The 12,684-nt window shown below is 41.8% G+C and overlaps 1 protein-coding gene across 2 annotated transcripts; it reads left to right on the top strand.

Moving 5' to 3' along the window:
- LOC120454528 (ichor) lies at positions 1-11,207 on the top strand. Of its 2 annotated transcripts, none has more exons than XM_039639899.1 (2): positions 1-20; positions 9,105-11,207. In XM_039639899.1, exon 2 carries the CDS (start codon positions 9,190-9,192, stop codon positions 10,984-10,986), a length of 1,797 nt encoding a protein of 598 aa, XP_039495833.1. In that variant the 5' UTR covers positions 1-20; positions 9,105-9,189; the 3' UTR covers positions 10,987-11,207. The 2 variants fall into 2 exon arrangements, with proteins under 2 accessions (XP_039495833.1, XP_039495832.1); XM_039639898.1 differs by lacking the exon at positions 1-20 and adding an exon at positions 231-362.
- Positions 11,208-12,684: the final 1,477 nt, after the last annotated feature.

Here is a 12,684-nt window from a genome sequence, read left to right as displayed (position 1 = left end):
GTCTTCCTCCCATTGTTTTTGTGAGTATACAAAAATATTATTTTTATTTTTTACCCTCAATTTATTTTTCGGTGTTGGCTTTTATTATTTATCCTTATTTGGTGTTTGCCATCTTCCACTATCTTAAATGCTTTGAATCTATCTAAATATTAAACATAAATGATTAAAATTTAATATATAAACGACAACCTAATAAGGATTTTTAAATTACAACCCCCAAGGATTATTATATAATTGAACACGGATTACCGCAAAGCAAAACTTAAGCAGAAAGCTCCAGAAAACAACAAACACAGAACGTTGATCATTTTTTGAGTATATTTTTCAAAATGTCTATCAGCTGAAGCTGCAATTTCGTAACAGTAAGTAAGCAATGAATATTCTACCCCAATATACCAAAGCCAAAGCCAAAGCCAATGCAAAACCAAACAAACCGAAATTCCTCAAGTCAACGGCCCCGCAAATAAGAAGAATATTCTCAGTTCTGGCTTATAAACAAATCAGGCAAAAGTCATTGACCGAATTCGTTTCCGATATGTTCGTATATTACTCACCTGTTATGAAATACAAATAGACGGCCTATAGACGGGCAGGTGGATCGTGAGGGGGCGGGGGGCTAAGGAACGAGGGGTAGCACCCGTAGGGCTCCACTTATGACAATTGTGAAATTCACATCCCACTAATGGGCAGTGACAAGGCATCCCGAGATGGATACAATGCTAATTAGAAGTGGGAACGGATTTTGGCGCTGAGTTCGTTCTTTGAGGTGAAGAAACTATTGCAGAAGTATGTTCTCATTAACTAACTCTCTAACTAAGATACTAAATTCTTGGCTAAGGAACAGCCTCAATACTTAAATTCAATGTTCATACAAATGTGTTAGGTACGAGTTTTTATAGGCCTGGATTGTTCCATGCCATTCAGGTGAATAAGCACATTGTGATCTCATGATGAATAAAAGTTTAAGATTTATGAACTTCTTTTGTAAACAATAGGATTTGGCACTGAAAAATAATTTAGCAAACTTTGAGAAACTCTGCCTGTTGATTTAACAAACTTTGAGAAACTCTGCATTATTTAATTCTTTAGTTACTTACTTTTTTTTAAACAATTTAAAATTTTACTTGTTATTATTAGAAAACATAAAGAAGTAGTCTGCTCTTCCAAGATTCCACCACAAACCTTTAGGTTGATTGGATTTTACGCTTTTTCCGCATTCAATCCGGTTCTTCCCACGTGACGTATGCGCAATGTGCAGCCAAAATTCACAAGCTGGAAAAAATAATGATCCCAAAACAATTAAGCGTCTTTAGGCGACCTCAAAACGAACTTCCCCACTGCAGTCGGAAGTAAGAAGCAGTGCTCCTCCTCTTCCCTCTTCGTTTTACAGCTAGCACTTAAGCGTTTTTTATATTTTTGGTAAAAGGGAAGGGGAAGCTTTCGGGGGGTCACGGCAGCGGGGGGAGGGAAGACGGCTACTGTTGCCAAGCCGTTGGACGGGCTAAAAATAAACCATACAACCGTTTGTTTGTCTGACAAAAATGGTCTAAAATACAACAACAATCGGCTGGTAAGAACGGAATGGCAATGCCAGCCAAAAAAAAAAAAAAAATTAAAAAACACCAGCAACAACAACAGTAGCGGCTGTTTGTACCGTTAGATGACGCAAAATTACGCTTACTCATTCGGCAAGCGGCAGTTCCCCCAAAAACAAAGCAAAGCGGGCGAGATAGAGATGCACTGCGGAAAATATTGTGGCACAAGTTGTGAAGACCAAATAATGTTTGGTGTTTAAACAGAATAGCTATATTAATATGATTTATATCTTTAAGCAGCCAAACTTTTCTTTTTTTTTTAGGTAAATATACAAAATGACTTGGAAAATATTCAAGTTTAGCGTTATTGTTTTATTCTTCCTAAATCTTCACATCAATTTATTTCATATATGTATATTAAAAACAACTGTATTGTCGGATATCCGGTTGATACCACATCACTTATAGTTGTTTCCCGATTTCTTCTCAGTGTAAGCCAGAGTGATCTGGTACATGGAATAGGCCCGGCAACAACACGAAGATCAACACCAACTCTTTCAGCTGTCTGCCGTCGTCAATGAGCGTAACAAATTCGCTGAGCATTAAGTTGCATTTTGGGTTAAAGATTTTCGTTGCTGCTTCCATATCTTTCTCGCTCAGATTTTCCTCTTTTTCTTATTCGGTTTTAATTGAATTTCAAAATTGAGCTCACAATCGGCTGCGATTCGATCTTTAATTAAGAGGTGTGCTGGCTGAGTTAGGGAAGCCTTTTCCCGTGAAGCCAGAAAATGAGAAGGCGAGCATAACATATCAATTACAAGAATTGTAACGAAATTAAGTTTTTGAGCTTGGCTTAGCCATGAGCTTTCTTATAATTAAGGTATCGCTTTAACTTGATGCACTGATTCGGGAAATGAGAATTTTTTTAGGTGGAACTAAAGTATTTGGGGTTTGCTTAATTGTTGTTTGGGGTTATTTTAAATTTTCCACCATCTCAGATGAAGAGAACTAAAATATATTATATATTAAGATGACACGAAAGGTTACGTGAGTTATGAATTTAAAAGATTTATAATACATTTATCAACATATTATGAACTGTATAAAAAAAGGGGACTTTTGTCTGCGAATATTTCTCAGCTTAAACCGCCCAATCAACTTCAGTCATTAGGCGATCATTACTAAACATCTAAAGATGATCAAATAATTTGGCGAATATGTATGTACATATGTATGAGTTCAGAAATATTTTTAACCCGCTAACTGCCAAGGAGTCTCCCCATCCCAATACTTTTATGTTTAATTTGCACATTTAGCTGCAGATCGAAAAGGAATACAACTACAAATGGAATAAACTACGCAAATATTATTCACAAAAGCCAGCGGAGAGAAAAAAGTTCGCTGACCTGGGCAATGCTTTTTGGGACTTGCCAGACATGCTGTCCATGTGGTTGTTGTTATGGTTGTTGCCTTCAGCTGCTCTCGGATGACCACAGCGAACCCACGAACAAAAAATAATAATAATAATAATAGAGTCTCGGACACGCACACACACTGCGGCGGTTCGCATTTAAATAACAACAAAAAGAGCGGCGACTAAAAATAGTTAAGCATCATAAAAACTACACAAAAATTTGCATAGTTGTTGCTGGGCCTCCAGGGAGTGGATTTGGATCCGCTGCGTGGAGGGTCCACTCTACCAATGCAGAGTGCCAGTTCCAGTACATCTCGTACTCGTATACAGCCTCGGTCATTAAATTATCGCCAAGTCAGGCCATGCCAAGCCAAGCCAAGCCAAGCCAAGCCAAGCCTTCCTGCTGGCCTTTCAGAGCGGCCTTATCGCCATCGTCGTGGCCATTGCCATCGCCATCGCTATCGCCATCGCCAACTTGTCATCTGGCTTGTTGGACACATGTTGGCCACAAAAAGGGAGTGGAGCCCGTGGAAGCTAACGGCAGTTGTAGTTCCCGACCAGACCAGACCTGGATGCCCGGGAAGTTATGTCGAGGCGAGTCAAGTGCCGACCAGAGCAAATTGGTGTGCCACAAGTTCATTCATGGCCCAAACAAACAGCCAACGATAAAACCACAACAGTTTAATGAAAGATTAAACAGATGTGTGGAACGAGAGATGCAAGAATATCTGGAGTAGGGGTAAAGCAGAACGAAGAACCTGTTTATATCGACAAAGAATTTCGAACATTTATAAAATTGAAAAACATTTTGTTATCTCAAACGGGTTTTCGAAAAATTATGTAGAGCAAGCCACAACATCAATTTCTCATTTTCTCCATCTCATCGAGAGTAGTTAATTTAAACCTAATTTACACTTCGAACAACATAATTCTTGTGCAGATAGACAGCTATCAGGCAACAACGCCCACCCATTTGCTAAAGTCCTCAAGTCTCTCGGCCATGCTCCTCCATATGCACTGACAAAAAAAGGACTAAAGTGGTCTGCTCAAAACCTTGGGGAGTTGGAAAAAAATTTATAAAATTGTATTTTTCCATTACAACTAAATGCTGAAATATGAGTAACAGTGAACTTTAGTTCAACTCCAAATTTCTTTCTCTGTCCACTTGAGAAAACAAGATTTTGATAGCGTCTGTGGCGAAGTGCTGCGCCTATTTGCTGACCAGTCTGCAGATGGGCTTGGCATTGGCTCCCCGTCTGTCTGTGGGTTAGTTAGTCATTCCGGCGGGGTCCGCAAGGGGCATGCCACAATTCACACAGCTAGGCCATTCCCCACCATGGCACACGTGCCACATGTGCGGTCAAGTGCGCAGCTGCCAAGGAGATGAAGAACTGGAACCAAGAGCACAGCATCGAGTATTGAGAACCAAGCACGTTTCCCACCGCTGCCTTGGCCAGTCGGTTTTCCAGTTTTCTGTTTTCCGAGTCCAGTTCTTGCTAACCGAAACACCCTTGATAGAAAAGTATATTTTGTTAGATGTTTCTTAATGGGTATTGCTGTAAATATCAATAAAAAATTCGACATAGAACAGTTGTCTATCGGAAAATAGGTCAGTTATCTGAAGAATGTTAAATAAAAGCACCAGCTTACTCCCAATTTCTAGTTGATAACCCAGACAGGCACTGCCAATAGAATTTAAATCGGCTTATTATGGCTTAAGTAGGAGCGCACAAGAGTATTCAGACGGCCGACTAGCCAACTGGAGTCTTTCGCTTCTCGGCTCGTTCGTTTTTCACTGCCAGCAAATTGTTGCATCCACATCCGAGTGGGCCAAGATAGATGGGGCAGGGGCATGAGGCATGAGGCACGGTGGCAAGCTCACAGCATCGCAAACCTTCAATGACTGATGGCGACCTCAATGCAGACCACACGTTTCCGTGGCTTTTTTTCGGCTTCTCGGTCTTGGTCAAAGTTTTTATACCCGTTACTCGTAGAGTAAAAGGGTATACTAGATTCGTTGAAAAGTATGTAACAGGCAGAAGGAAGCGTTTCCGACCATATAAAGTATATATATTCTTGATCAGGACCAATAGCCGAGTCGATATGACCATGTCCGTCTGTCCGTCTGTCCGTCTGTCCGTCTGTCTGTCCGTCCGTATGAACGCTGTGATCTCAGGAACTACAAAAGCTAGAAAGTTGAGATTAAGCATACAGACTCCAGAGACATAGAAGCAGCGCAAGTTGGTCGATTCATGTTGCCACGCCCACTCTAACGCCCACAAACCGCCCAAAACTGCCACGCCCACACTTTTGAAAAATGTTTTGATATTTTTTCATTTTTGTATTAGTCTTGTAAATTTCTACCGATTTGCCAAAAAACTTTCTGCCACGCCCACTATAACGCCTACAAACCGCCAAAAACTGTGTTTAAGACTCTCCTTCTCCCTTCCACTAGCTGAGTAACGGGTATCAGATAGTCGGGGAGCTCGACTATAGCGTTCTCTCTTGTTTTTCTCCTTCATGGTGGAAGCTGGTACGTGCGGTTTTTTTTGTTTTTGTTTATTTTTTTCTTGTTCTTGCGGTTGTAAATTTTGCAATCAAATAATTTTTCATTCGCTTTTTCCAGCGATCCGCCTTGCGGCAGCCCCGCGGAAAACACCAATGCCGACCTGATTTTTCTTTTCATTTTCGGGTCCGTGGAAGGGGGGAGGGGGGAAAGTGTTTGCAGCTTGACTTTGGCCAAAACGTTTTGACCTTTGACGCCGCATCGTGTTCGAACATTTAAACGGAAGTTGATTGCCGCCAAAGGTTAAGACCAATTTCCGTTCGAGTTTTCTAGGAAACGTTAAGAACTCAATTTCCATCTGATCAGCAGCTGTTGCTCGGTTCGTGTTGTTGATGCAGTTTAGAGTTCATTTCGCTGGTCAATTGCTTGGGTCAGACATTTAGTTGCCTGTTAGATCGTTAAGTAAGTTATTTTTTTGTCTTCGACCTGAGATAGTTGGCCGATCAATTGTCCAGGGAATTTGTGAAGGAATTTTGCTGGCTTATCTGTGGCTATTTTACACCATATTGAATAAGCAGATCGTTTAGCTAATGGTGGATAGTTTTCCAACTCATTCTGAACTATTTTCCATATTCATTCTTTAATGGTAATCGCATTACTTTGTATGGTAGTTCGATTTTGTTTGCTATCTATTCTAATGTAAAGTTCGTGTCTTAAGTCTTTTGTTTTATTTAGTATTTTGCTCACCGTAAACTGAAGTGTACTTTAGAAATAAATCTATTTTCACACGCATTTTATCTAATTTATTAAGAAACAATTTAAAAGATAGCTGTCAGTTATAATTAAGCCATTGCCCGAAATCTAACCCCAGTATCATCAACACATTAAACGGGATATAAAAAACAGCTGAGAGGTCATAAAATCACTCGGCTGTCAAAAATTCGCACTAATTCGTTCGGAATAACCGTTAAAGGTTTTTAGCCCGGTTGACTGACATAGCAGTAATTATAATGCCCCCACAGCCGATCTCTGTCTGTCCATCTGGCTGACATTGTCCATTGTGGGGGCTTCTGACCATTTACAAGCCTAAATTACAATAGGGGCCCATTGTGCGGCGCGCCCCCGCAAGTCGTGTGATGGTGTTGGGGTCTAACAAGTGTGTGTGTGTGTGTGAGTGTGCGTTAGTGTGGGATGGTGGGCATTCAAATGCAAACGGACCAGCACAACACCGTTACAATGTGGCTCATTAAAAGCAAAATGCTCATGTAGCAGCCACAATAAAACGCCGGCCAAACAAAAATGTGTAAAATCCGACGCGCAGTCAAACAATAACAATAGAAGACTCTGATTCAGATTCAGATTCAGAATGCGGCATCTGAATCGGAATGGGAATGGGGATGAGTGGCGTTTTTGTTTGCCATAAAATATTTCACGCCAATTTCAATACCCGCTCACTCAGGCTTTTAGCGCCCCCAAAGTACACTATTGGGATTATTTTCAATGTTTCAATTGGTTTCATAAATCATAAATCCGTTTTTAAAGTCTTAAGTTTGAATTATTCGGCAACTAAACCCAAAAAGATTTAATATATTTTGATTTCTTTAAAAGATTTTATTACTTTTGAATAGCAATTTACAATTTTTGTTACATTTTCTAAAAATTTTAAAATATTTTCAGAGAAATTGATAAGTAATACATAGTTGTTCAGAAAACGTGAGTGCATTATTTTATTCTGAGTGTACTTGCTTGCAATCTTAAATTCATAAAATCAAAGACGAGCTTAAAAAAACAACAACGAAAATCCCCGAAACTGTGCCAACAAAAAGTTGGTAATGAGAATGAGCGTGAGCATCCAAAAACTCCACAATTATTACAGTGCCAGAGCGAGAGAGGGAGTTCAAAAAGAGAGGGAGAGAGCGGGAGAGATAGAGAGGGGGAGACAACGAAGCCGGGCTTCGGCAAATGCCGTTCGGGTTTTGCCGATCGCGGAAGTATGTCAGCAGGTCTCTTCTTCTCGTCTCTCGGGTAACGGTAGTTTTTTCTGCCGCTTCTCTGCCGCCACGCTTAGCTGCGCCTGCTTAGCTGGCTTGACGCCGACGCCGACTAAGCCGCTGTTGTTGTTGCTGCTGCTGCTTCTTCTTCGTCTTCTTCTTTCCGCATGCTAGCTGAACTGGCAACATGTTGCTGTAGATCCGGCAATATGGGGCTATAAATGTTGCCAGCGCCAACCTGTTGAAAGCGAAATTTTCTCTTTGCAGCTGGACAGTGTCTAGCTTTGATTTCTGCCTCTTCTTCGCCCTCGTCTTCTTTTTTCGTGGCCAAGCCTCGAAATCAAGTTAACTGTTTATGCACAAAAGGCGGTGGACTGATAGAGAGGGAGGGAAAAGAAAGAGGGGGGTGTTGCTGCTTTACCGTTTCTTTCATTTCATTTCGTTTTGTGTTCCAACTAGTTAACCAAATGAACTTATACACTTTAAAAAAAATCTTAAGGGTTTATAACTTGATATTATTTAAAATAAATTTTGCGTTACTGAGTCTTCACTGTAGTGTTTATTTATAAATTTATAATTTGATATTTATATAAATTTATCCATTATTTTATTTTACTATCGATTTAAATTAGCAGTATATTATTTCCGTACCTAAAATTTTTTCAGTGTATTTAATTGTTGATGGCCAGTGTGGGCCGATTTTGCTTCTTCTTCTCGTAGTTTTTTGGGTCTACACCTGTGTGTTTTTGTAGTGCTTTCGTTGTCGGTCTTTTATATGATGTCGCTCCGTTGAAGAACTTCCACTTGGGTTCCAATTCCAATCAAGCGTGCACCGTCGCAATACAAATATCGAATACGATCGCACATTCGTAGCCAAATGCGTTCTCTTTTCCACTTGGCATAGCCATCTCACTCGCTCGCCACCAATTTATATGCTAATTTAACTGATTATTAATGTTTTGACCCAAATACCGGTTGGAAATTATTATTGGCCGATTCTGGTATCGATTTTCGTTTCTTCTTCGTTTCCTATGCATCCCATGTGACTGCCGCTTCTTTCTTCAGTTTACGGACATTAAGGCTTATCGAATGTCTTAACTTAATCTCTATTTGGCTGGAAGAGTGGCGGGAGTGGGAAAGCCCCGTGGAACGATATATTTTTGGTCAACGGGCGGGCCCGACTTTTGTTTAATATTTTCATATTAAAGAATCATTAGTGAGGGCTATCAGTGGATCGGGATCGATGGGTCGATGGGTCAGGTTGTCAGCAAGTGCAGGTGAGGTGAAGGTGAGTCGGAAAGAACCTGATATTAATTATACAGAGGTGGGGTCAGCACAGTGGAAAGCTAGTATGAGCTTAATTATTATCCAAGATTATTCTTTGTCTTAAAGAAATTTGGTAGATGTTTTATCTAAGAATGAATCAGTGGGGCAAGCTTTATTTTGATGAATGAAGTTCCACTTGAAATGGTAGTCACAGGAATTTGGGATACATCCGTAATTAAGACTAATTAATTATTTTCACGTTTCTATAAAATATTTAGCATTGTTATTATTTGTTAGCCGAATAACTTATTTCCTAGCTATATATCTTAATTATCAATCAATTATACCACATATAACTTAAAGATTACATTTTTGCTCTAACCCCTTTCCAGTTAAAACTTGGCCCTTGGATAGCGTAGGATCTGATAACCCTCGGATCGCCGGAAGATTCGCCTCGATCTCCTGGGTCCACTGACAATGAAGTTTTGCAGCATGAACGGCCCAAGTGAATCGGAAGTTGAGAGCCTGCTGATGAGTCCCTGCTGGGGACCGCCCCAGACCTCCGCCCAGGATCAGTATCTGCTCGATGGGCACAAGCTGTTGCTGGAGCACGACCTGGACTCCCTGCCCAGCGATGCGGATCAGAAGAACTCGCTGGACGTGCTCGACAATCTGCTGCTGAACGGTTCGTCGCTGAATGCGCTGTCGGATCTGAAGCCACTGCCGCCCTTCACAGGCTACACGGGCCACCTGTCCATCAATGGGATCTCCGGCCACCATTACCATGCCATTGCCCAGAGGCTGCCGGATGAGAGCAATAATAACTACATGCAGAGTGCCTATCACCCGCAGAACCAATCGAATCCCACATCCACCACGCAATCGAACGGGGGCAGCAATAGCAACTCCAACAACTCCAATGAGCACAACATAGTATCCTCCTCCACCTGCTTACCAGAAAGTGTCCTCAGCGGGAGCGGCGGCGGAGGTGGTGGCAACGATGCCTGCCTGGCGGACGTGAAGCTCTTCGCCGATAGTCAACTAGATTCTAAGCTTTACTCCGTGGCCGATAGCTGTGTGATGAACGGATCCGGTTCGGGATCCGGAGCTAATGGCAATGGAGCCGGTCCCAGCATAGCCACCTTAACGCCCATCGACCAGGTGGCCGATTCCCTGCACAATTCCGGCGTCCGCATCTACAAAGATCTGACCGAGTATGTGGACATGAACTCCATTGATGACATTGCCGCCATCATTGGTTCCGCCATTGCGGACACCACGGTGCCCAATCAACTGGACAAGGATGACAACAATGACACACGGGATAGCTGGATGGATCTGGATGCCTGGATCGACGGGAATTGCATACAGCAGGAGTCGGCCAAGGTTCTCGTATCACAGCAGGATTCTCTGGGTGACTTTATCCTGCCACACAGTCCACTGCCCATGCATGCCAGTAGTTCCACGCTCCAGAGTTTACTGAGCCACGGCTACATGCCCCTGCTGCAGAATCGCCTCCAGAATGGCCCGCCAAACGGCAATTCCTCGGGCGGCGGCGGCGGAGGAGGAGGAGGAGCGAATCAAGGAGCGGGGATCAAGGGAGATCCACAGGCGCCCACATCTACCTCGTACTGCAATGAACTGGCGGCGGCCACCAGCAGCAGTTGCAGTCCACCCGGTTCGGTGGTCAGCACCACGGACAATCCAAATGGTCTGATGATCAATCCGCGCTACTTGAGTAATCCGACCAACAATCAGGCGACGGGGAATCTCCACCAGCAGGGTGGCTATTCCATGCAAGTATCGGGCCTCTCCCTCAAGGATAATGGCCTCTGTTCGCCGGATCTCCTCGGTAACTATCCGCATACGACAACGGCCAGCACGACGGGCTCGGAGATGCGGACTGGAGCGCCCAAGGCCAAGAGATCCCGATCCCAGAAGAAGTCCAACCAGCAACAGCAGCAACAGCAACAGCAACAACAGCAGCAGCAGCAGGGGGAGGGCGGTGGAGCACCCACCACGCCCCAAATGAGCGCCATTTCGCCCAGCGGCTTCAGTGCCAGCGATCTGAGTGGCCTGCTCGGCAAGGAGAAGCCCGTGCACAGGTGCAGCATCTGCAATCGGGGCTTCCTCAACAAGTCCAACATCAAGGTGCATTTGCGCACCCACACGGGCGAGAAGCCCTTCCGCTGCGACGTCTGCGCCAAGGCCTTTCGCCAGAAGGCGCACCTGCTCAAACATCAACAGATACACAAGAGAATTGGGCGTGACTGACGCTCCTCCACGAGCTTTATGTTATAGCCGAACAACCAGTAGCATCTCCCAGGGAGAAATTCCATTCCCAGCACAGAAAAATAAGATCACACACTGATTTGGCGAAACCGGAATCGGTATAATCCCAACTTTTCAAAAACCACACAATGACATTCTCAAGAGTTTGACATTGTGGACTTTTTGAAAAGTGCATTATACTTACCAAAACCGCCTAGTTTTAAGAAGGAGTAATGCTAGAAAACTTTGTAGATCTAAAAACAATAAGGTCGGGTTTCAAAAGTGGGGAAAGCCACAGAAGTCTCTAGGATTTAAAAACTCTTGAAAATGTGCCTTAGTGTATTACATACTATGCAGCTTTTCAAGTGATTTCAAATCACTAAAAGCCTTAAATATTGTTTTCAAGTGATATGAAAATTCTTGTTATTTAGTGTCAATACTCTTATATTTTTCTGTCATTTGGTTTCTCCAAGGATCTAAATAGTCTGTTGAATGGTCTCTCCCTGCGTTCTCTGTGTGTGTGTGAGTCAGTGCTGGGCCAGGATAATGTCCGAGTATCGTTCAGAACTCGGAGATTTTCCAGTCTATATATTAGTGGTATATATAGAGCAATACTTAATGGGCCACGCAGTGACATACACACACCTTTTGTTATTCGTTGTTGTTGGTTGCTTTTGATCTCTTCGCTTATTCGTAGTTAGTGAATATTAAAAATTAGAAAAAGAACAAATGCTTAGATCAATGACTTTTAAACACATTCAAAATTAAAAACATCTAGAAGAATAAAGCTAAATTTACTTAAAAATAGTATTTGATAGGCAGCTTAAGCCATTCAGTTCAGTTTAGTTTAGCCTTTGCTCATTTGCAATTCGAATAGCATACTTTGGACAGGTTAGCTTGACATCAACCTACTACCTCTAATCAAGAAAAAAGAACATGTTTTAGGAGATTGACATAGTTTTTTGGCTGAAGAGTTAGCGAAAATCCCAAGAGACCACAAGCAATGTAAGAACAACGAAGCGTCCAATTGTCATTCTGCAACTGTTGTTCTGTTTTGATGCAGGGACGCGAACTTCGAGCAACCAAGGTCCTGGCACAGGTAAATCATATTTAATAACAATCTAGACAATAATACCAATTAAGGAGGGTGATTGAGCGGAAGTTGTATAAAGTTCTGAATGTTGTCTGTACCTCATCATGTTGAAAACTGAAAAAGTGTCGCATACAAATTACATTTTAAATTAACACTAATCCAGCAGAAGCAATAACAATTTTAAATTAAATTATTCTTAAAATGTACAAACCAATGGAAAATCGTTATTTATAAACATGTATAGGTCTAAGAATTTGTAGCGGGCTTGGCAAAATATTATTCATAATAATCAATTTGCGAAATATGCGAAAGTTAATGGAGAAAAATCTAAACCGAAATCGATGGAAATGATGAAAATCGTTTTAGCAATGTACTCAAGTAATAAACTCGATTTAATTTAGCCAATATCGTAATGCGTTGTTAATTTGTTTTTTAAAAAGTTTGTTACTAAAGTTTTAACGTTAATCTTAAACTTAAATTATATTCGATATACCCGAAATTATTTATACTTCATCCTTGGACACACTCAGCACCCGAAATCAAACCCTGCAATTAAACAGCAACCCTAAAATAGTTTAATTATAATTTATATGTATGTATAATTTCTA

The sequence above is a fragment of the Drosophila santomea genome, chromosome 3R (genome assembly GCF_016746245.2).
Source record: "Drosophila santomea strain STO CAGO 1482 chromosome 3R, Prin_Dsan_1.1, whole genome shotgun sequence".
Taxonomy (NCBI): Eukaryota; Metazoa; Arthropoda; class Insecta; order Diptera; family Drosophilidae; genus Drosophila; species Drosophila santomea.
This window is presented reverse-complemented; position numbering and strand designations above follow the sequence as displayed.